The sequence below is a fragment of the Abramis brama genome, assembly GCF_963993115.1.
Source record: "Abramis brama genome assembly, chromosome: 13".
NCBI lineage: Eukaryota > Metazoa > Chordata > Actinopteri > Cypriniformes > Leuciscidae > Abramis > Abramis brama.
Window position 1 is genome coordinate 19229102 of NC_139975.1, and position 24114 is coordinate 19253215.

At 37.7% G+C, this 24114-nt stretch overlaps 1 protein-coding gene across 2 annotated transcripts in view; it reads left to right on the forward strand.

Annotated features, from left to right (window-relative positions):
- Nucleotides 1-24114, forward strand: part of arhgef6 (Rac/Cdc42 guanine nucleotide exchange factor (GEF) 6) — a 43841-nt gene that overhangs the window by 12132 nt on the left and 7595 nt on the right. For both annotated transcript variants that reach the window (XM_084132264.1, XM_084132265.1), the window contains exons 5-16: nt 9670-9874; nt 9997-10067; nt 10159-10253; nt 10385-10480; nt 10911-11033; nt 14709-14847; nt 14936-14995; nt 16416-16562; nt 17403-17489; nt 17609-17690; nt 23467-23582; nt 23696-23875. In XM_084132264.1, the coding sequence (XP_083988390.1) occupies nt 9670-9874; nt 9997-10067; nt 10159-10253; nt 10385-10480; nt 10911-11033; nt 14709-14847; nt 14936-14995; nt 16416-16562; nt 17403-17489; nt 17609-17690; nt 23467-23582; nt 23696-23875 (1401 nt within the window). The remainder of the gene's footprint in view (nt 1-9669; nt 9875-9996; nt 10068-10158; nt 10254-10384; nt 10481-10910; nt 11034-14708; nt 14848-14935; nt 14996-16415; nt 16563-17402; nt 17490-17608; nt 17691-23466; nt 23583-23695; nt 23876-24114) is intronic.

The following is a 24114-nucleotide window of genomic DNA, read 5'->3' on the forward strand; positions in this document are numbered from 1 at the left end:
TAATGAATAATGTGAATAATAAAAATGTTACCACCTAATACATTTATATTTTTATTTAGCGCTGTCAATCGCTTAAAAAAATTAAGTTTCTGTAATTAAAAATAATCACACCCAACATTGAAATTTGTAGTCATAAACTTATTTTCAAAAATGTTTGCACATTCATTTTAATGAAAAATAATACATTAATAATTAAATCGCTTTTAATGTTAAACAGCGATTTATTTATTTTATTCAAGAAAAAAATTCCAGCCCTAATAATTTAATAATACAACTTACTTCCCTTTGACCACTTATTGTCATTATTGGGGGCTTGTCCAGGATCTTAATATTTTCTCAAGACATTGGGTCTCATTCACTAATAATTGCATGGATTATTTTGTATTTGTACACCCAGGAGAACTTCTAAAGAAAAATCTCCACCTAATTCACAAAACGTGCGAAACATTAATCTCGTTCTAACATTAGTCAATCTGGAGTACTCTAAATGCGCTGACGCGTACACGTGGTTAGTCATTTGCATAAAACCATCCCTATATAAGGGCTTTCTGCACAACCTTTCCTTTACAGCCTTTCATCACTCTCGCCAAACACATATCGCTCTCTGTAGACGCTCTCTCGCCAGATCCTCGAGCAATGCCGTGCCGTTCTGGAAACCAGTTCAAACACAATAAACACCTTTTAAACAAACTCGGATTACAGACCTCTCATTAGCCAGCAGTACATGCATATATCCGTGTTATTCAGAGAAACCTCACAGCTGAAGCTAAAAACGCAGCTTTTTTTTTACACTTTAACTGGGCCTTACGCTGATTTCCTAAAAGAGTTTGCAGATTTTCTGACCTATTAGTCAATGTCGATAAAGCATTAATTGTTGGAGATTTTAACATACATGTAGACAATCCAAATGATGCGTTAGGGGCTGCGTTTACAGATTTATTAAACTCCTTTGGGGTCAAGCAAAACGTCACCGGACCAACTCATCGTCTTAATCATACACTCGATTTAATTATATCATATGGAACCGATCCAACCGATATAGATATCATTCCACAAAGTGATGATGTCACTGACCATTACATGGTAACTTGCATATTACGTACTGCTGTAATATGTCATGCGGCGCCGCGTTATCAACCAGGCAGAACAATCCTTCCATCCACCATAGATAATTTCTCAAATTGCTTATCTAATCTGTCTCATCTGCTGCCTGAACCCAAACAAACAGATGAACTAGAAGAACTAACTAGCACTATGAGCACCATTCTCTCTAGAACATTGGATGTTGTTGCACCTATTAAATTAAAAAAGGTCAGAGAGAAAATTAAAGCACCATGGTACAACAATACTACGCATGTTCTAAAGAGAGAAACCCGTAATTTAGAGCGTAAATGGAAAAAAACAAATTTAGAGGTCTTTAGAATCGCGTGGAAAGACAGTATGTCACGTTATAAAAAGGCCCTAAAAGCGGCCAGGGCTGAGCACCTCCGCAAACTAATAGAAAATAATCAAAATAATCCTAGGTTTTTATTTAACACCGTGGCTAGACTAACAAATAAACAGAAGTCACCCGAACAAAATATCCCGTTACAGTTCAGTAGTAATGATTTCATGAACTTCTTCACTGAGAAAATAGAAAGCATCAGAACCACAATTGTAAACGTTCAATCTTCAATCGCGCCTTATAATTCAGCCTCAATTATCACGACGCAAGAACAATTACAATGCTTTACAACTATAGAACAAAAAGAGTTAAATAAACTTATCACTTCATCTAAAACAACAACATGTTTATTAGATCCTATACCAACTAAATTACTGAAAGAAGTGTTACCTGTAGTGGAAGAGCCTCTCCTCAATATTATTAACTCATCTTTATCTTTAGGTCATGTTCCTAGAACATTTAAACTGGCAGTTATAAAACCTCTCATTAAGAAACCACAATTAGATCTTAATAATCTAGCAAATTATAGACCCATTTCAAATCTTCCATTTATGTCTAAAATATTAGAAAAAGTGGTGTCCGCTCAACTGGGCTCTTTCTTACAAGAAAATGATATCTATGAAAAGTTTCAGTCTGGATTCAGACCGCATCACAGCACTGAAACTGCGCTCGTTAAAATCACAAATTATTTACTTTTAGCTTCTGACCAAGGCTGTTTCTCAATACTAGTTTTACTTGATCTAAGTGCTGCGTTCGATACTATAGATCACACAATACTCTTAGATCGACTACAAAATTATACTGGTGTTCAAGGACAAGCATTAAGCTGGTTCAAATCATACCTATCTGACCGCTACCATTTTGTCTCTTTAAATGGAGAAAAATCGATCATAACTCCAGTAAACTATGGAGTGCCGCAGGGATCTGTGTTAGGCCCTCTGTTATTCTCAATATATATGATGCCACTTGGAAATATTATAAGGAAACATGGAATTAGTTTCCATTGTTATGCTGATGACACTCAAATATATATTTCATCACGGCCGGATGAAAACGCTAAATTATCCAAATTGACAGAATGTGTTAAAGATATCAAAGATTGGATGACGCGTAATTTTCTTTTATTAAATCCAGACAAGACAGAGGTAATACTTATCGGTTAAAAAAACCGCCCACAAAACCTCTCACAATACAATTTTAACATCGTAGGATGTCCTGTTACTTTATTCTCTACAGTAAAAGACCTGGGTGTTATACTCGATTGCAACCTGTCTTTTGAAAATCATATTTCATATGTTACAAGAACAGCCTTTTTCCACCTTAGAAACATTGCTAAGCTACGTAATATGCTATCAGTTTCCGATGCAGAAAAGTTAGTTCATGCATTCATGACCTCGAGACTAGATTACTGTAATGCTTTATTAGCTGGTTGTCCTGCATCCTCAATAAACAAGCTACAGTTAGTCCAAAATGCAGCCGCTAGAGTTCTTACTAGATCAAGAAAATATGATCATATAACACCGATTTTATCATCACTGCATTGGTTACCTATAAAGTTCCGTATCAATTACAAGGTATTGCTACTGACTTATAAAGCCCTAAACGGCTTAGCTCCAGTCTATTTAACGGATCTTCTATCGCCCTATAATCCATCGCGCTCTTTAAGATCACTAAATTCGAGGCTTTTGGTCATACCTAGGATATCCAGATCCACCAAAGGAGGGAGAGCATTTTCACATTTAGCTCCGAAACTCTGGAATAGCCTTCCTGATACTGTTCGTTGCTCAGACTCGCTCTCCCAGTTTAAAACTAGATTAAAGACGCATCTCTTCAGCCAGGCATTCATATAACATTTTAAATCTTACTGTTCAAACTACAATCTGGCCTCTAGTTCATAAATGCCAGAGGAGAACTGGCCCCCGACTGAGCCTGGGTTCTCCCAAGGTTTTTTTTCTCCATTGGGTCACCTGATGGAGTTTTAGGACACCATTAGGTCACTTGATGGAGTTTTCAGTTCCTTGCCACTGTTGCCTTTGGCTTGCTCAGTTGGGGATATTTTGGGGATATTAATTTAATTTTATCAATCAATAAATTTACACTAGAAACAACCTTGTTGTGTTATTTTGGTTTAATGCTGTGAAGCTGCTTTGATGCAATCTGTATTGTGAAAAGCGCTATATAAATACACTTGACTTGACTTGACTTGACTTGTTTATGATGAAATATATTTAAGATTAAAGTAAATTCTATAATTTATAAATGTATTCTATAATTTTGTATAATATAATATAATTATAATCATGTTATGATGAAATATAACTTAACACGATTATAAGGCTTCACAAAAAAAGTGCTTTTTGCGTAGGTGTGGTTTGTTTTTCCTAAAATTTTTTTGTAAATTTAGAATAGATTTTTGTATGAACATTTTTGGTGAATCATGATTTGTTCATGTAAACGTCCGTACACAAATTTGTGTACGCATGCTTAGTGAATGAGACCCAATGTCTTGTTATGTTTTATGTTTTATAACTTTCTTTAGTGTATAATGTTTCTGTTTGAGCATAAAAAAAATCTTTGCAAAGTTACAAAGCACAAAGTCCACTCCATAGGGAGTTATTCTCTATATCAGTAAGCACTGTTTCTGAACTCCCCGAAATGCCTCGATTGTGGTCTTGAGTTTTCTTCCAGGAACGTACACGTCATAATATTCCTCATTTAAATATAATTCCTGTGTGTAAAAAAGGGGCAAAGCCGGGTTGAGTTGGTAAGGGCATAACATTTCTGAAACACACTCAAAGCGGTTGACCAATCAAAACAGACTGAGGTTGGCTGACCAATCAGAGCAGACTGGGTTTTTCAGAAGGCGGGTTTTAAAGAAACTAAAACGTAAATTTAAAAAATATGTATTTGGTACTACAAAAAAAGGCTGGACCAGAATAGGCCATGCTAGGTGCATGGAAGGAAAAAGCAAGAGTATTTTTAAACAATACCAGCAAGGTCAAAATAATCAGTGTGGCTGAAAGAATACTATTTATTTCACCAACACGTTTTGGCTTTCATCAGGACTAAAAAATTGTCACTGACTACATGTATGCAAAATAATACAGGACCCCAATTTTTTTTTAAATCAGACATTTGGCATTATCAGGACCCACAAATATTCCCCCATTGCATTGCATAATTATACATCCGCTTCGGATGATCAATGCAATCAGTCACCTTTCTTATTGCAAAGCCTGTTAAAGTGATGATCGAAACTCTAAATGGGTAGTTCATTCAAAATTGTATTTCATTTACTTACTCTCATGTCGTTCTCATTTGAACGTCCGTGTCATACTGCAGTGTGTGCATTGATCAGTAAATCTGTTCATCATATAGCGGCTGTGTTTCTTCAGATGACTTGGATTGAACCGCTCAATTGATTATTTTTAATGTGCCTCTGTGACCTTTTTTGGGAACTTTTAAGTTTTAGAGATCTCATAAACCGATCTCATGCTGACGACGCATAAAGACGCACATGCCGTGAGAGGTATGGCATGACATGCAGCGGCACTGTCTTAATCTGTCACATCAGTACATGGCGTCGTCTGCACTATAAGCGAGCTGCACAGTTGACACAGGAAATACCACTTTGACAATCGAGGCAGTGTCGTATCATCACTAGAGTTCTATCATTTACATTTCTTTTTAAGTCTTGCCAGTGTTTAAACAAATCAGCACTTGCACTCTCTCTTAGGCTGCCTCACAAACAACTCGCAAGTACCAAATTGCACATTAATGGTCAAACACACAAATGTATGTACAGAATTACGCCATGACAAGTATGCACGATTCCCAGTCGATTTTGTCTTAAAGGTAGGGTAGGTAGGAATTTTATAAAAAACTTTTTTCCAAATTTGTTTAAACTTTCTATATATATCAATACATAATTAAAATGTAAGTACTCTGAAAAAAAAAGAGTATAAAAATCGAGTGACTCTAGACCGTTTAATCTGCATTAAACACAGCTCATTATTTCCATTCGGGACGAAACAAAGGATTGGCTTAGGCGACTGTCACTCTCTCGCAACCATGGCAACCACCCTTTTGCCACACAGGATCTGCCCATATGCGCGCGCACCCGTTTGATTTGAGGAATTCAAGAGGCACGGAACCTAGGAATAGCAAAACAATGGCAGAGAAAGAGCAATCAAAAATTCACATTACCGGCATATGCAGTTAGCGAAGGCAAACAAGGCAAAAAAGGAAGACAGTACTAGAAAAGGTAATGAACAAAAAGTCTTTGAATAAAACGCGTGTCAATATCCTCGGACCCTAGTTGCACGGCCTCTTGCACGACCTCCTCTGCTTCGCCCACGACCCCGGACCTGTCCTCGAGCTGACAATGCGGTACTTGTCTCTGGAGTGTAGTCCTCATCAGAGTCAACAATGCTTTCATCATGGAAACTCTTACATGCAGAACACCATATATGTTATGAATCTTACACGAAATTCATCTTCATCACAGTGTAACTGATGGTAATGGAAAAACGTGTATCAATGCAACCTGTTTTTAGCTTTGCCTTATAGATATAACTAGCTCGTTAGCGAATCAAAAAAATATATATTTTAAACTTTACCAATATCAATATGCTAGCTTGATAGTGAGTACTAAAATACATCAAATTTGTTTATATTCATAATGATAAAGTTAGATTTTTTTATTACATGTGATTCTGACATGATGTCACTACATGCACTGTGCTCCTTCCTCTCCGCTCGTCTCAGGTAAATAATGCGTCTTCCAGTTCAGCGGTCGGAGTCGCGCGTTCATGTGTTTTGGGGGCGTGGCTTTGGAAGGAGCCCAGAAGGGAGGGGGTGGAGTGAATGGAAATAATGAGCTGTCTTTAAAACAGTCGTGAGAGGTCTACAGACACTCGATTTTTATACTTTCTTTTTCAGAGTACTTACATTTTAATTATGTATTGATATATAAATAAAGTTTAAACAAATTTGGAAAATAAGTTTTTTAGACAATTCCTACCTACCCTACCTTTAAGTGAACAGTTGAGAAAATTGTGTAACAGTATATTGGATCAGTGCAGCTCTTAAAGTGACAGCAGCCTAATAATCCTGTTGTTGTCTATTATGTTAATCAAACTATAAAAGACTCAAAAAAGAAGTCTGGAAGTTTTGGGAAAGTCATGGTAATTTGTTTCAAAGTATGTATATAATAGAATATGTTTAAGTGATAATATTAGTACCGACTTAACGTTCATTCGATCCATCCGACTGCGGCATTTCCACCAGATTTCGTTTTGCAGCATTGAGCATTATAACCAATCGCACACGTTTCCGTTGAGTTTATGAGTGTGATGGCCAATCAGAGGCGTTCAGATTAGACATTGCTGAAATGAAGAGTTTTGTTCCAGCGCGCGCTCTCTCTGACTGAATTCTGACTTGAAACTCGTGAATTCTACCATCATAAACAACAAAGTGCAGATTCGATGGAAGAGATTCATGTTGCAGACTGTCTAGTCCGTTTACGTGATTTTAACGGGAGTTTTGTGAGTGCTTAAACTCGCGCTAGACCCTATATGGACAGCCTCATGATAACTCCTGACACTGCATATCTATAGCACGAGTTCATGCCTTTATTTGCCGTGCTCTTTATACGCAAAAGTAATACGTGCATCTGGTACGCAAGATTTACCCGTTGGGTAGAATTGGCTGGGTAATGTATATTTTGTAATATATGCCCGCAAAAAGTGCGTATCATATGTACGCTAAAATTTGCCTATTGGATGCATGTAAAATGTCATTTATTGGTCCAGTCATTTTAAGCCAAAATGGGGGTCAACCTTGAACAAATTGCAACAGAAGCAAACTCAACTGATTTTGTATCCTCAATATGTCCTGAGTAAGGAAAAAAAAGTCCCGAAGAATCCCATTAGGGGAAAGTTTCGAAAAAGACCCAAATATAGCCTATTCATACGCCTATTCATTCTTTTTCTTACGCGAATAGGGTAAAAATTTTAACCTTTAGATATCACCATGAAAATTACTGAGTTGATTACTTACATCAAGACAAACAAAAAATGTATTACAAGTTTTTTGAAATTGTTGGTTAACATGGACAAACGGTGCATAATCTAATTATGTATGTGCTAATTTGCATAAATACCACAACATTGGGTCTAGCCAGGTGAAAATGTCTTGTTGAATCTTGTTGACACATAACAGTAAAATACTTAATGTTAAGGTCTGAATGGAACCCATTTAGGCTACCCATGAACATTAATACATAGAGGCAGGAAGAAGTACTTTAGAAACCAGCCTTTATTAATTTTTAAGAGATTGGGTTTGGGGCTGGGTCCGTGGGACTGTTTCTGGGGGACGAGTCTGAGGGAAGAACAGGAGACAATGGTGAGGAGAATGCAGAAGACAAAAGGTAGGTAAAATAAAAAGTGAATCCCCAGAAACAGTCCCACAGACCCAGCCCCAAACCCCATCTCTGCAATAATAATTAATAAAGGCTGGTTTCTAAAGTACTTCTTCCTGCCTCTTATGTATTAATGCTCATGGGTAGCCTAAATGGCTTCCATTCAGACCTTAACATTAAGTATTTTACTGTTATGTGTCAACAAGATTCAACAAGACATTTTCACCTGGCTAGACCCAATGTTTTGGTATTTATGCAAATTAGCACATACATAATTAGATTATGCACCGTTTGTCCATGTTAACCAACAAGTTCAAAAAACTTGTAATACAATTTTTGTTTGTCATGATGCAAGTAATCAACTCAGTAATTTTCATGGTGATATCTAAAGGTTAAAAGTTTTACCCTATTCACGTAAGAAAAAGAATGAATAGGTGTATGAATAGGCTATATTTGGGTCTTTTTCGAAACTTTCCCCTAATGGGATTCTTCGGGACTTTTTTTCCTTACTCAGGACATATTGAGGATACAAAATCAGTTGAGTTTGCTTCTGTTGCAATTTGTTCAAACTTTTTTCATAAAATGACTGGACTATATGTGTATAAACAGCACGCAAAGCTCGATCGGTCACATTCCCTGCTTTTTCGAACGCGTAAAATGCATTAGTAATATAATGCATAAATTCTTCTTAGGTTGTTTTATCTGTGTAGCCAGAAAATGTGCAGTTTCCAAAAACACAAAAACATTTTTATGTTGCCTATTCCTATTGTAGACGTTTGAGTGGAGTTTTATGTACTGAATGAGATTGATCGGTAGTGGAGGCACAGGTGTTTTATTTACAGAACTACAGAATAGCACTTATTGCCCTTAAATTTTCCCCAAAGATAAGATGTCTTGTCTTGTATTACTAGAAATACATTATAGCTGTTAAATATATTTCCATGTATCACTCTTCACAGTTCCTGGTAGTTGCAAAAAGTGCTTCACGCTGGGTCTTAAAAAAATGTCCTGCTTTTCTTCACTCGCACAATCACATCCCTGTATTTTACATTTGATTCCTTATTAAATTTTGTTATAATTTCTTACCTCCACTCTACTGTTAGAACTACCTGAAAAAAACTTAAAGCACAGTCTGTGTTGTTTGTATCTTTATTCTATTTTATTTATTTGTGCTACTTCTTTTAAATTGTTTATATGTTCCTATTTTATTACTGACTGTTTTCTTGTCTTTTTTGTGAATTCAATTCAGAGTTTGAAATCAGGCTTGTGCTTTGTGTAAGCTACTGTGCAACAATTGCCCCATTGCAAAAACAAAAATGCACTGCATGATCATACATTCAGGTTAGATAATTATATATTTTTAGAAAAATGTCAACAACAAAAAAGCCCCCTCCCCCCCTCAAATAAGAAAATGCCCCCACAAGAGTCACATTCCTGCCATTTTCAAAAATGAAATTCAGGCCCTGAATGAATTTCTGTAAAAATCCTGATTGGAGCATCTTACAAATTATTATACATGATAAAAAGGCTTCAAAAAGATCGGTATCTGTGATCATATCAGCGGTTACTGCTTCCTGTGATCGACGATCGGTGACGCACTGTTCCACTACATATCCTTCACATCACTGATGCATATCGTTGCATTTTTATATATTCGATATATCAATATAACGATATACTGTTACACCCCTATACATATGAGTATATACATAATTTGTAAACCATCAATAAAAAATCAGTTATTAATGAATACTTGGTGCCCCAGTTGACTGCGTACTGAAATTTTTCAACTGTTGCTGTCCAGGATATGTCGGAGAATGGAGGCGGTGGGCAGCTGATGGTAAAGGCCCGCTTCAATTTCAAGCAGAACAATGAGGACGAGCTGTCTTTCAGCAAGGGCGAGCTGATCCATGTCACACGCCAGGAGGAAGGTGGATGGTGGGAGGGAAACCTTAATGGCAAAACCGGCTGGTTCCCCAGCAACTATGTCCGAGAGGTCAAGCCATGTGGTGAGTGGGCAAGCCAAGATATTCTCTTACATCTTAGCATTGTTAGAAACAATTTGTCCTAGCAAACATAATTGAATAAAACAGTGACATTCTTATTAAGTTTTCCCTCTATTTTTCCCCAGAGAAACCAATATCTCCGAAATCGATAAAAGGATTTGACGTTCCTCAGCTGACAAAAAATTATTACAATGTGGTGAGTTCTTTTAAACGCATGAACAAATGCCAAATGTACATGTAGTAAATGAATTTTAAGTTCCTATTTGAATGTTTTGTTTGTTTCTTAGGTGGTGCAAGACATCTTGGAGCATGAGAGAGAGTTTGTCAAAGAACTGCAGACGGTACTTGGCTGCTACCTGCGGCCTCTACAGGCCAGCGACAAGTAAGAGCAAAACACAGACGTCACCATTGCATCAGGGACCCTTTGATATCAAAGCTGATTGACATTTCGGGGAGCTGGGTCAGTCAATGAAAACCCATGTGCACAATGAATCTTCTGTCTGCTCTCTGCAGGCTCTCTAGTGCGGACTGCTCCAGTCTGAATGGGAATTTAGAGGACGTCCTCTCTTTCCAACTGGGACTGTGTCTTGCCTTAGAGGAGTGCTCCAAGTAAGAGCTGTTTTTCTGTGTTTTTAGAGCGTATTGATGACTCAAATGATTCTCTGCTTTCTATAGAAGTCATACTCTTGGATGATACAGCGCCATCTGGTGGTGGCTTTGTGTGTTGTATTTGTAATGTGTCAACATTTCAAATCCTAGGGCAGGGGTTCTCAATCCTGGTCCTCGAGGGCCACTTTCCTGCAGAGTTTAGGTCCAACCTTGATCAAACTCACCTGCCTTTAGCTCTCTAGTAAACCTGAAGAGCTTAATTAGCTGGTTCAGGTGATTAGGGTTGGAGCTAAACTCTGCAGGAAAGTGGCCCTCGAGGACCAGGATTGAGAACCCCTGTCCTAGGGTATTTGACATTAAATAAAAGTTCATGTATAATGTATGTAAGAAAGTAATTATCCGGGCTGATCTATGTATTTTTGCTTCGTAGGATGCCAGAGGGCCAGCAGCGGATTGGTGGCTGTTACCTGAACCTGATGTGTCAGATCAGAACACTGTACTTGTCCTACTGCTCCAGCCATCCCTCTGCAGTGTGTGTGCTGACTGATCACAGGTCAATGTCCACTCAGTGTCTCATAATTGTCATCAGTTTTTGTGTGTCAAAACATCTGATGTTAAAGGGGAAGTTTACCCAATGAAAATTCTGTCATCATTTACTCACCCTCATGTCGTTCCAAACCCCATAAGAATTTCGTTAATTTACTTCCTTGAAAGTCCATTACACCAAAACTTTAAAGCTTCAAAAAGTGCATAAAGTCATTGTAAAATTAATTCAAATGAAGTCTTATGAAGAAAGACAGATTTAAAGGGGTCATGACATGGATTTATTTATTATTATCCTTGAGGTTCACTTATAATGTTAATAAAGTATTATATATTTGCAACAATTATTATTTATATTTATATAACCCTCATTCTGACCCGTAAATCATTTTTAAGGTGCGGCTCCTTTAAGACTTGTCAGTAAATGGCCACTGTTATGATCGGCTAATGTCATTGCATAGAAAAAAGTATCACTCTCTCACTTTTGCATTGTGTTTTGAAAACATTATACATTGGGGATGGGCATTTTTGTTCATTTTTCGTTTCAAGTACTGATAGATATAAAAACATGTACTCTGGGGCGGGTCATGTCCGTCATGCTGATAATGAAAATATTTTAATGAAAACACTAAATGTTAATGTTAACAAATAAAAATATTACATGCTTTTACTAAAAATATTACAATCCAAAATATGAAAATGTGTCTAAAAAAAAATTACACTGGTAGATTATCAATGCATCAATGTTTTTGAATAAGAAACATCTAAAAGGAATAGGACGGTCTCAAATAACCCAATCATCATCAATAATGTCGGCATGCTGTTTGAGCTGATGCTGAAGAGTGAATAAACACTGTGTAAACTGAAGTGCTTTGCTAGTGGGTTAATAAACTCAACCAAGCGCATTCTATATGAGATTAATGATATGCATACAACATAAAAGTCATATTACAACTTACATCTGCACAAAATGACACAAATGCGCGTGAACTTGACCATTCTTGTCTGAATGTGTAACTCCCGTTGTGGATGCGCTCTTTCCCGTAACATCAGCGGTGAAACACGGGCAACAAAAGCACAAAGAATTTACAACATTCTTTTACAATACTGTTCTCATTGTAATGCGATGTATATGGAAGCTTGGTGCTGCAACTGTATTTTCATGATCAAAGTGATTTCAGGCATCACTGCATGCTTTCAAATCCATAGTTTCACTGTATTTCGCCAGTCTGGACTACATGCTGTCCTAACACTAACCAATTAGACCTCAAGTACCGCACTAAATGCCGCAATAACCAATCAGAAAAAAAATATATATATATACGTTACGGTAATCATCGGTTTCTTGATTTATAGTCGCTGTCAAGTCCGAGTACTCGGGTACTCGTGCACATCCCTGTTATCCATTTAAAACCGCAATTTACAGTCAAAGCAATTTAAAATTGTTTACTTGTGCTTTGCGATGTTGCTGCTGTCAGATCCAATACTAATATTAAATATTAATATTTAATAAAAGGTTATTTTCAAACTTTCCATTACACTGTGCCTTGTTAAGAGGCATAAAACTGCAGCCATTAAACAAAAGCCATGCACTTGTTCCTGATGCTGGGATCCTTCTGAAGGAAACATACTGTTTTAACTGGATGCGTCAAAGCGAACGTTCCTTTGCTCTTGCATTTGTCTTGTTGACTCAAGTGCGTGGAGTGTCAAAAATTGAACAGGCATCTGAATACTGTATCCAGTGTAGACTGTGTCAGTCATTATAATGGGTTCTATTTGCTTCTGGTGAAGACAGGTGTCGGACGTTAAGTGACTGAACACCAGGGGGCGGGGCCTATGGGGCCTAATATGTCTTATTCAAATGTATTTGCCCATGTGACGTTACAAATCCCACAATATCCAAATGGGTTTTTGGAGCTTGATTATATAATGATTTATTTTTTATTTTTTTAGGAGGAGGAGAATATTTTAAATATGATGTTTTCAGGATGTTTTAATGATATGGAATTTGATTTGTCATGACCCCTTTAATTAGGCTTTTATTCACATATAAACATTGATAAACGCACATGCAGAGCACATCAAGTATGGTAAAAGGATGCTTTAACATGCTTGTTTGACACACAAGTTCTAATGTGGTTTGTTCTTGTTATATTTTATGTTCTTTATGTTTATGCGTTGATCAACTATGGAGTCATTTCATTTCTAAAAATGCATGTCACAAAATGTGAAGTATTAATGTAAAGTCTGAGTTGTAGTACAAAGATCTGCAAAGAACAATACATCATTATATTCTGAGCACATCTCCACATTATTCATTAGCGGAAACGCCCTCTGGGGGATTTCCATGAATAATGGCCCATTTATAGGTTGATTTCCCAAAAGTTGTAAAACTGTGATTATGGCGCTTACAAAATATTTTTGTTTGAGGCTAGTGGCACAGAAATTACACTTTGCCTTTGTGTTAATGTACAGTACAATGTTTTCTGAAATATAAAGATGAACCAGCAGATGTCACTACAAGGCTTTGATTCTCCCTGTCACATTGTATGTTAATGTTATTGAGCTGAGTGACTAAACAAGCAAATCTCCCTTCTGCCTTTACTTATAACACTGCTGCCCTATTTCCATTTCTGGGTGTGTGTTTTTTATTGGTTTGTACTTGTAAACTTCACAGCTTTTCAGAAATGTCTGAGCCACATTTTACACACTTCCTGTATGATGAACTACAATAAGGTTTCTGTCAGTTTTCTCCTTCCACCTCTGAATGCTCCACGGCAGAAGGAGAGAGTGAAAAGGCATGCCTCATACACACAGGAAACAGCACTAACCCAACAGGATATCTATAGCTGTGGTTATGCTGATGGTGGCAGAATACAGACTTTTGATTGTTCTCTCACTCGCATATCACGCTGCAGCATTGTTGCAGCATTTTCCATTGTTCGATCATGTACTCAAGGCATGCGTTCAGATGATTCATCTTTAGTCTAAATTTATTTTATCACAGTTCAACATCTAGTGATGTTGATGCATCTAGTGATCTCTTCACACCCATTCTGTCACCTTCCCCAAAACATTTGCTATTGTTATGTTCATTTGACAATGCGTTGTTGACCTGATTGCAAATTGATTTAACCTCACTTTTTTTTTGTTTTTTTTTATACAAGTGTTATTTTATACAACAATACATTTTTAAAGTTTTAAAATGAGAATTTTCAGCATCATTACTCCAGTCTTGAGTATCACGTGGTCCTTTAGAAATCATTCTAATATGAGGATTTGCTGCTCAAGAAACATTTATTATTATCAATGTTGAAAAGAGTTTTTTTGTATAGTTTTATAAAAAAAAAGTAATGTTTTACGGGTATTTTTGCAGAAACTATGATATATCTTTTCAGGATTCTTTTAATAGGAAGTTTAAAAATCAGCATTTATTTGCAATAGAAATCTTGTATAAATCAATTTGATGCATCCTTGCTAAGTAAAAGTATTCATTTTTACAAATATCTTACTGACCCTAAATGTTTTAACTGTAGTGTATATTTATATGTAATAAGTTGTGATGAGTTTTTAGCAATTCTTATAAGTTAGTTGTTCAGATAAAGGGGTTTAGACTGTTTTCGACATTAAGATGTGTCTAGACAAGTCAAATAAATGACTTTTCTTTTTTTTTTTTCATGAACAGTGAGGAGCTGGACAAGTTCATGGAGAGTCAGGGTGCCAGTGCTCCTGGTATTCTGACCCTGACCACCAGCCTGAGCAAACCCTTCATGAGGCTTGACAAGTATCCCACCCTCCTGCAGGAACTTGAGCGACATGTGGAGGTAACAGCAAGCTGCTAAGGTCATGGATATAGTGTTTTCATGTTTGTTATAATATAATATTAACAGATTCTCTCTTTTGTTCTTATAGGAAGCGCATCCAGATTACAGTGACATTCTCAAAGCAACAGTTGCTTTTAAAAATCTTGTGGTATGTCTCAGTTCTCTGTCATATTTGCCATTTCATTTTGGTGCTTGTGTGGCAACTAAAGCAATTTTGACACTTCACTTCTCATGGTTTTGACCAATGTGAGATGTTTCCTGTCATGGTGCAAAACATTTGAGTCTTTTCTCTAATTCCCTCTTACCCTCATCTCTAAACCGCACAGCAGGTTCACTGCACTTTACAGGTTGAATGAGATGTTGCTGTTACATGAAATGTAAAGGTTAAGGTTTACGAGAGTGTCTCTATAAGATAAAAAAGACTTGAGGAAAGATGAGTCATTACTTCGATAATGGCATTTCATGTCAGACGTCTCGGCTTAGAAAAGTATAGTAGTAGGTGATTTCTTTACTCGTTGAGTTCTATGGAACGGTTTCATGTGTTTTTCAGTTTCTTTTTGTGTTTTTTTCTGACAGGTAAGGGAGAGTCCCATGTTCATAGTTTAGGTCTCAGTTGTGGAGGTGTCATGTACATTTAGTCTTCCCCATTTACCTATGTTTTCTCATTTACCTATATTGGTAATTGCTGATGAGATGATTTGCGTACATTATTGTAAGTCACTTTGATGATTAAGCATCAGTTAGGAACATGAATGGAATGGAATGGAACATAGAAGTGACGATTTAAGATGATATATTTTCCTGTTCCAAGTTATTGTGTTATAAAACGTTCAGTTTTTTTATATACCTATACATTTGACATTAAAAATCATTTGGCATTAAACTTACTTTAAAAACATTGTAACCCACTATTTATCAATCTTTATTAAGTTATTAGATGCTTATCAGAGACTATAAACGTCTGAAAAGTCAGCACTAAAAACATGCACAATATTTTATTCATACACCACCGTTCAAAACAATTAATCTTTGTATTCAGCAAGAATGCATTAAACGCATTACATTTATAATGTTACAACATTGCAATAGCAAATGTTTCTTGAGCACCAAATCAGTATATTAGAATAATTTCTGAAGGGTCGTGTGACTCTAAAGACTTTATTAGAATACAAAACAGTTATTTTAAATTGTAATACTATTTCACAATATTACTCTTTTTCTGTATCACTGTATGTCGTAGATGCAAAAACAAACAAAAATATCTTACTGATCCCGAACTTTTGAACGGTTGTGTGTGTGTGTGTGTGTGTGTATTCTGGATGTCAAACAATTCATTACGTTATTGAGACATTTATCAGAGAACAAAATGTTTTATAGTTTGAGTGCTATTTAATCGCAGATGGTAACTCATTTTAGACTGGGTGTGAATCGGTCTTAATGTTTGACTATTACACAATGCTTTTTTTGAATCAGTTACATTTTCAGTATGTGTTTTCCCTGACATGCTACATATGAAATGTATCCCATTTATTCTTGTTTCGCTGAATTGATCTGTTTGTGTTTTTCAGACTCAGTGTCAAGATCTGCGAAAAAGAAAGAACCTAGAGTTGCAGATCTTGTCAGAGCCGGTGCGGGGCTGGGAAGGGGACAGCATGAAGTCACTGGGTCAGGTGGTCTACATGTCACAGGTCCACATGCAGAGCAGTTCAAATGAGGTAAGGAAGAGGGTGAGAACTAGGAAATAACACTGGGGTATCTAAACCCGACCTGTTGCTTTCACAGCAGCGTGGTTATATCGCTGTTTATTTTGTGCAAAATGAATGTTATTGGTTTTGGTCATGTTTGCACAATTTCAAAATAAACTATGAAATGGCTGGAGTGATTATTTTGTCAAGATTAATTGAAGTGTTGTGCAAAACAAGGTTAAGCATCATGGCCTTTTAGACAAAATGGTCAGAGCCACACCCATTTTTTGCTTCATGTGACTTGTTTTAGCTAATGAATGGAAAATATTTAAATGTCAACAGCTTAAATCCTCCTGCAAAGTTTTGCATCTGTGGTCATCTGCATGCATTGTCAACTTGAACCTCAGCCCCCTCTGATTCTGGTTAATGGAAACAGTGGTGTTTGAGGGGTCTGATAGAGGTCCCTAATAACATTAGAAAAGGGCTAAGCTGAAGGAAAAATAGTAGGATGTTGAAAGAATTTACTTATTAAAGTCGTTAGAAATGATTTCCCTCCCATTCTTTTCATTGTATTCCCTTTCTCTTTCTCTCTTTTGCTTAGCTGAAATTTATCTTGGTTTGCTAGAAATAAGGTACGATATTTGTTGATCGTGAGTAATCAATGTAGCAAAAAATAGAGCCGTTCACCAATCCAAACGTGTGTGTAACAGAGACATTTGATGTTTGTGTTTGTTTGCTGTAAAGGTGCCGTAATGCCATACACCTGCATCTGTGCCATGAACAATGTGATTGTTTTAAGTAGTGGTAATAATTAATGTAATTTGTGCAGAAGTTCTGAATGTAATATAATGTACATTTGTTTTTTTCTAGGAAAAAGAAGAGAAATACTTCATGCTGTTTCCTAATGTGTTAGTCATGCTGTCTGCCAGCCCAAGAATGAGTGGTTTCATTTACCAGGTGAGTTTGTTTTTTGTTTTTTTGTGTTGTGTTGTGTTCACCCAGGTACATAATCAGCATCTGTTATTTATGAAAAAGTCAAGCGCAGTGCACTCATTTGTCTCACTCTCGTCTCATAGGGGCGTCTGCCACTGACAGGAACCACTGTAACCAAACACATAGAAGATGCAGACACAGGCCATTATGCCTTTGAGATCACAGGTTTGTTTCAGTCCATGTAAACAGTTTTAGCGAGGTCTCTTTTTTTTTTTAGAGGTCACAGAGCAATATACTCTCAACTGTGTCATTATAGCTGCTTTTTTCATTGCCGCTTGTCTCTTGACCTGTTTTTATAACAAGGCAGCAATATAGTTTAATATAACAAGTAATGAGCATGTGCAGTTGACTTCTTATAGGAATAGTTCACCCAAAAATAAATAGTGTCATCATTTGCTCACTTTCATGTGTTGGAAGGTTTTCTTTCATCGAAGCAGAGACCAGGAGACAGTTGGGATCGCGTTCAACAGAAGTTATTCTTTATTGAGAACTCCGCTGTATGTGGCTGCAGTACTTCCAACATTATCTAAACTCAAGACAGTTGCCTTGCAAATTTATAGACATTTAGGGGGAGGGATTTACATTGAGGTTGAACAAAGCATGCAAATTAAGTATACAGGTTAAGGAACCCCCCCGACTCCAGGGGGTTACCAGTCTCAATCCAATCAGCATAACCATTCAAAAGCATATGTGCTAATCCAATCAGCCTAACGATTCGTCTTCTAGGGCTGGGGCTCGAGCCATTAAAGACAAAAGGTGCGTCTGGGGCTACAGGCTCGCGCCATTAAAGAAAAAAGGTGACATACCAGAGAAAAAAACAGGACTGGCAGAAACTGTTGTTACTATTATCCTAACCTAACCTTAAAATGCTAACTTCAATGTACTCAACTTTTACTGTTGCAAACTAAATTAAACATTTAATAAATTTGTAATCCAACATTTCCCCCTTTGAGAGTTCTAATAACTCTCACATAATATACAAATTTAGACACTTAAATGTTAATTCTTGTAACTGGTGTAAGTTACAGGCACGTATAACTTATTCTGTGTTGTGTCCTTGATTTACATGAGTGTCATAGTTCTTCTCAACACCATAACTGTTGACACCTGCGACGCAGGGTGTAAAATGTCACATGATTACACAGAAAACCCTGTAGCATAAGAGTGGAAGTCTTGAAAGTCCATGGCGCCTGAATAGCTGTGAAGTCTGTTTCCTGTAGAGTCCATTTCCCACGTAGAGTCGCTCTGATGACTCGTCCCTCATGAGGCTTGTTCATGGAAGTCTGAGGTGATGCTTTATACCAGGATGCCGCTTGTGATGACATCATAGCATACACACATACCTGTAACATAATAAAACAAAGAAACGGCAGACCAGCAGTATTCATGCATGGACTTCATTCTTCCATAAGTCGCACATGTTCTGTGTTGATTTTCTGTAATTGCATGTTGACACAGAAACAAACATGCAATTAGGGTCCGTGAAGTCTCTGCGTTGTGTATTTTTTTCTTTTTTTCTTTTATGGTTGGAACTCATTTTCTCGTGAACAAGTTTCTGAACCATGAAGAATTATCTTCAGCCATCTGGTGTAATTTTGTTGAAAGATCAAGAATGTCTGTTGGTTAACCCGACATTAACCCGGTGCAGCACTCATGTAATGGTGCAGGCTTGTAGTCTTGATCATGTCGATGGATGACTGAAGGTTTCGTTTCGTATGTGAGTCTCTGCGTTGTGTATTTTTCTTCTGTGTTGGTTGGCTCGGCAGTGGGTCTAGTTGTTTTCTTGAGGTTGTGGCTTCATATGCAGGTGAGGAGGTCGGTGCATATGGGTCTCAGGAGAGCCATCAAGTGTTTTATCTGCACAGAGGAAGAAAGAAAACAAAAGACGACAGGGCAGTATTTGTTCAAACACTAGGGTTGTAGCCGTATTTGTTTAAACACGGGTTGTATCGTTTTCAGAGTCTGCTGTTGTTGTTTCATTCTTTCCCTATTTCTTAATTTATTTGACACCTATGAACCAGTGAGGTAAGGATGGACTAAATGGGGAAAGTCCTATGAGGTAGTGTCTTCACCCTGGGTTCACCCCCGAACGCCTGTTGCGTTCAGTTCTTCCCAGGGCACCTCACTTGTCCGTGTGTCCTATCCTGTCCCTGTAGAAGGGGGAAAACAACTGTACAGTGTGTGAGAAAATTGCCACATTTCCATTCTCCAGTGCATAACAGAGGATGGTGTCTGATTGTAATTTTCTGCAGTATAACATTTAAGGCTATGAGTCTTACTTTCCTTTCGTTCTATCAAACAAAAATCAGTCTTTCATCTTTGTTGTTGTTTCTGGGGAAAATTAAGCACTCACAGCCTAAATGGTTAACACCTTATCAAGTTGCCCCATGAGTTTAACGAGGAGGGGAGGGGCTGCTTCAGAGTATCAAGCAAGCTGAGCAGAAGCTGAGTAACCTTGTTAACTTCTTTAAAGTTATTTTTGTTTTTCCTACACTCTCTCATCCAATGGCCATTTTTACCACAGTAATTACAGCTGCCCTCTCTCTTAGGACGTTTGCGTTTCTGTTGCTTCTCTGTGTTAAGTTTAAAGGATGCTGCTGCAATTTTTACTCTTGCCTTGACATCAGAGTCTCTTTCCCAAGTAGCTAACCTGTCCAAGTTGTTCTGCAGGGTTCTACTGGACCATGTTAGTTCTAAGTAAGGCAATGCATTTTTATGTTCTGAAAGAAGACCCTGAAACCATGCGCGAACTAGGGGACCCTTATCACCTAGCACCTTCTCTGAAGTGTCAGCAATTCCGCTGTAAGCGGCAGCGGTCTGGCAAAATCTTTCTGTATACTCACAAACAGTTTCACCTTTCTTCTGTAAACAACTAGTGAGCTTTGACCAGTCCACGTTCGGTCCAACATTGTTTTTTAACACTTTAACAACTTCCTCTCTCAATTCATCTTTACTGGCCTGTTGCAGTTCAGAATTATTTACAGCACTTTCAAAATCATTGAATTCTGACTCAGTCAAGATCTGTGATATTAGCTGGGTGACTTCAGCTAGAGTCATATCATAGAGCCGCATTTTGCTGATCAATGCTCTTCTAAATTCAGAAAAATGTGTGCGTGCTGAGGGTAAACTCTGGGAGAGTCTATCTATATCCTTAGGACCTAAAGCTGTGTTGACTGCTTGTATTGGGGTTGCAGATGGAACTGGTGCATCAACCCCTTTTCCCCTACTCTCAGCCTTTTGTCTTGCTCCACACACTTCAATGGCATTTACATCTTTCATCATTGCATTGACATTGTCCTCAATTCTATCAAAAGACTGTAAATCAGGATAGCTTTCATCTGACTGTTGGTTTTCTGAGTCACATTTGGTTGAGGCCTTGAGGCCCACCGTTTTCTTGTGAGAGAACACTTGAGTGTGCAATTGTTTGTTCTGTTCTTTTAACTTAGCAATACACTGAGCTTGTTCTTGTACAATGGATAAGCTAAATTCTCTGTGACAGAAGATAATACCTTTCACATTTTTCTTCCTGATACATGCATCCAACACTTTCTTGCAATCTTCAATTGACCATACTTTGTCTGCATCAATGCCAAATTTCTTTGTTAAATTCAATCTGACTGGCTCAGTCACAGTGGAGTCCATGTGCTCTGATAACAAAGACTTGAATTCATTATCTGTCCATAGAGGTGTAATCAGTTTAGTACTTTTCCTAAACATTTTGTGAATTTCTGTGTTACCACACAAACAAACACTAAACTTCTCTGATCAACAGAGGGTACACGTTAACACAGATCAACTATTGTTAACCTTCCTTGCCCAGAGCAAAGGATAACACAAATTACTAGCACTTTACGCTAAAACTTCCCTGCCTGACAAGAGCAGAGGATAAATTTCATCTCTAAAAGACAACTTTTTTAGAGGCTTATCTTTAGTTAACCAAACTCTACAGCTGTTTGTTAACTACTTCTCTGAACGGCGCAGAGGAAAACAATTTTGTACTGGTCTGCAATGGTTCTTTGAATGGAGTGAAACTCACCAAGTCTTTGGTTGTACAGAAAAATTTCGTCTGGAACTCAGTCAGTTTTGTTGAGATCTTTGAGCTTGAAGTTTCAAGATTCAGTCTGGAACTCAGTCAGGCATTGAGATCTTTTTGGAACTTGAAGTTTTCAATCTGGAGGAAGCTGGAAAGATTCAGTCTGGCAATCTTTGTCAGATCTTTTGTTGAGCTTGAAGTTTCAAGATTCAGTTCTTTGAGCTTGAAGTTCTTTGAGTTTCCTTTTTCTCCATCCGGGTCACAGGGCACCATCTGTTGTAAAGTTTTCTTTCATCGAAGCAGAGACCAGGAGACAGTTGGGATCGCGTTCAACAGAAGTTATTCTTTATTGAGAACTCCGCTGTATGTGGCTGCAGTACTTCCAACATTATCTAACTAAGGGAACTTTACATGGTATCTTATAGGCATTTTAGGAGGAGGGACTTTTGAAGGTGGAGACAAATTCAAACAAAGCATGTAACAGGTTTAGGTAACACCCTATACTGAGGGTCTGGCCAATCCTAATTCAATCAGCATAACCATTCAAACGCATATGTGCTAATCCAATCAGCCTAACGATTCATCGTCTAGGGCTGGGGCTCGAGCCATTAAAGACAAAAGGTGCGTCTGGGGCTACGGGCTCGAGCCATTAAAGACAAAAGGTGACTTACAATAGAGAAAAACAGGACTGGCAGAAACTGTTGTTACTATTATCCTAACCTAACCTTAAAATGCTAACTTCAATGTACTCAACTTTTACTGTTGCAAACTAAATTAAACATTTAATAAATTTGTAATCCAACACATGTCTTTCCAAACATTACAACAAGGATGCATTAAATTAATCAAAAGTAAATGCATATAAGCCACAAGTTGTCAGTCATTTATTTGAGTCATTAATACGGTTATGTTCTCACACAGTACGGTTATTTACGGTAGTGACAACTGCTTTCTATAACCAAACTCGCACCGGTAAATTTTCAGGACTCACAACCACATTCTCGGAAAACTTGCGCTGTGTGAATGGAACCGGACTGGACAACTTGTTGTCTGTCAGTCATACAGTGCGAGAGAGCCACTCTGTGCTACACAAACGTGCATCGACCGTGTGTTGCGGGATTTCATGTGTGGTTTTGGTAACTTCCAGAGATGGAGATAAGGACTGAGTGTCTGAAGGTTTTAGATCCAGTCTGTTCTTGCGGCTCTATTGGACACTTGTCTTGTCAAAAGTGATAAGACATCGCCATCTTTGATATTACTTCGGTCATTGTTGCTGTGATAATTGAATATGGGCTTGACTCCCCCTAGTATCAGCAGAAGCAGTGTTGCAGATGGATGAGAAAAGCTGAGAGAGAGAGGTCACTGTGGACTGTCTCTAATAAAGCCTGAGAAAGGTCCCACCTCCCCGGGTGTGCTTTACCAATGAGAAGGGTGGACTTTCTGGCGGGAGTTTCCTCTGTGTGGAAGATTTATGAGCCATTGTTCTAAGCGTGCTCACTTGAACTGACATGCTGGATTTGTGTCTGGTGTCACAGAGTGAAGTTTAAAGATTTTTCTTTGGTACATATACCAAATAATTGTGTCTGATTTGTCTCAGTCGTTACACATGTGACACTGAAGACTAGAATAATGAAGCTGAATATTTAGCTTTGCTTTACAGAAATAAATCACATTTTAAAATATTTTAAGATAGTATACTAATGTTTTGTTGTATTTTTGATTAAATGAATTTATCCAGCATAAGAGACTTTTGAACAGACTTTTGAACAGTAGTGTATATTTGTATTTTTGAATTGGAATTTTCCAAACAAAACTTATGTAATGCAAAGAAGCACGTGTTTAAACAGTTTATCTTGTTCTCATTGTATCCTCCCTTTGGCTGATGATTTTTTTGGTTGTGTTTTTTAGGGGGGACAATAGATCGCACCATGGTGTTCTGTAGTAGTTCACAGGAGCAGCTGGAGTGGTTAGAACATCTTCATGCTTACACCAAGGAAGGAAGTCCAGTTGGAACGATGTTGAAGGCAATAAGAACCCATTGTCAATGTTTTCTCTTTTTTTTTTCTTTTTTTTTTTTTTACATCACTCCCAATGATGCGTTCCTACAGGTGAATCGTTGTTTTCTTGTGTTTTACAGAGTGTTGATGGTAAGCCTCCAACCATGTCTGGTACTTCTTCCCACCACTTGCATGGTTTCAGTACCCCTGTGGCTAACCGAGGCCCTCTGGAACCCCCCAAAGTCACCAAGCCCTGGTCCTTAAGCTGCCTGAGACCAGCGCCACCCCTCAAGCCCTCCGCTGCGCTAGGCTATAAAGAGGTACGCTGTCTGGAAAATAGTCATAAGAGATCTTGAGTGGGAGCGTAATTTACCTCTGTGCATTCTTGGTGGTCCTAACAGGAAACCGATGCATTCAAAACTACTCTGACTGTACGTTTGCAAGCCACCGTTATTCTCTTTACCTCAAGTTGCGGTGGAGGTGTTGTCTCAGATTTAAGTGGAATGTTTAGCGGTCTTTGAGCTGGATATTAGCTAACACTACCCAAAGCCCACTCGAA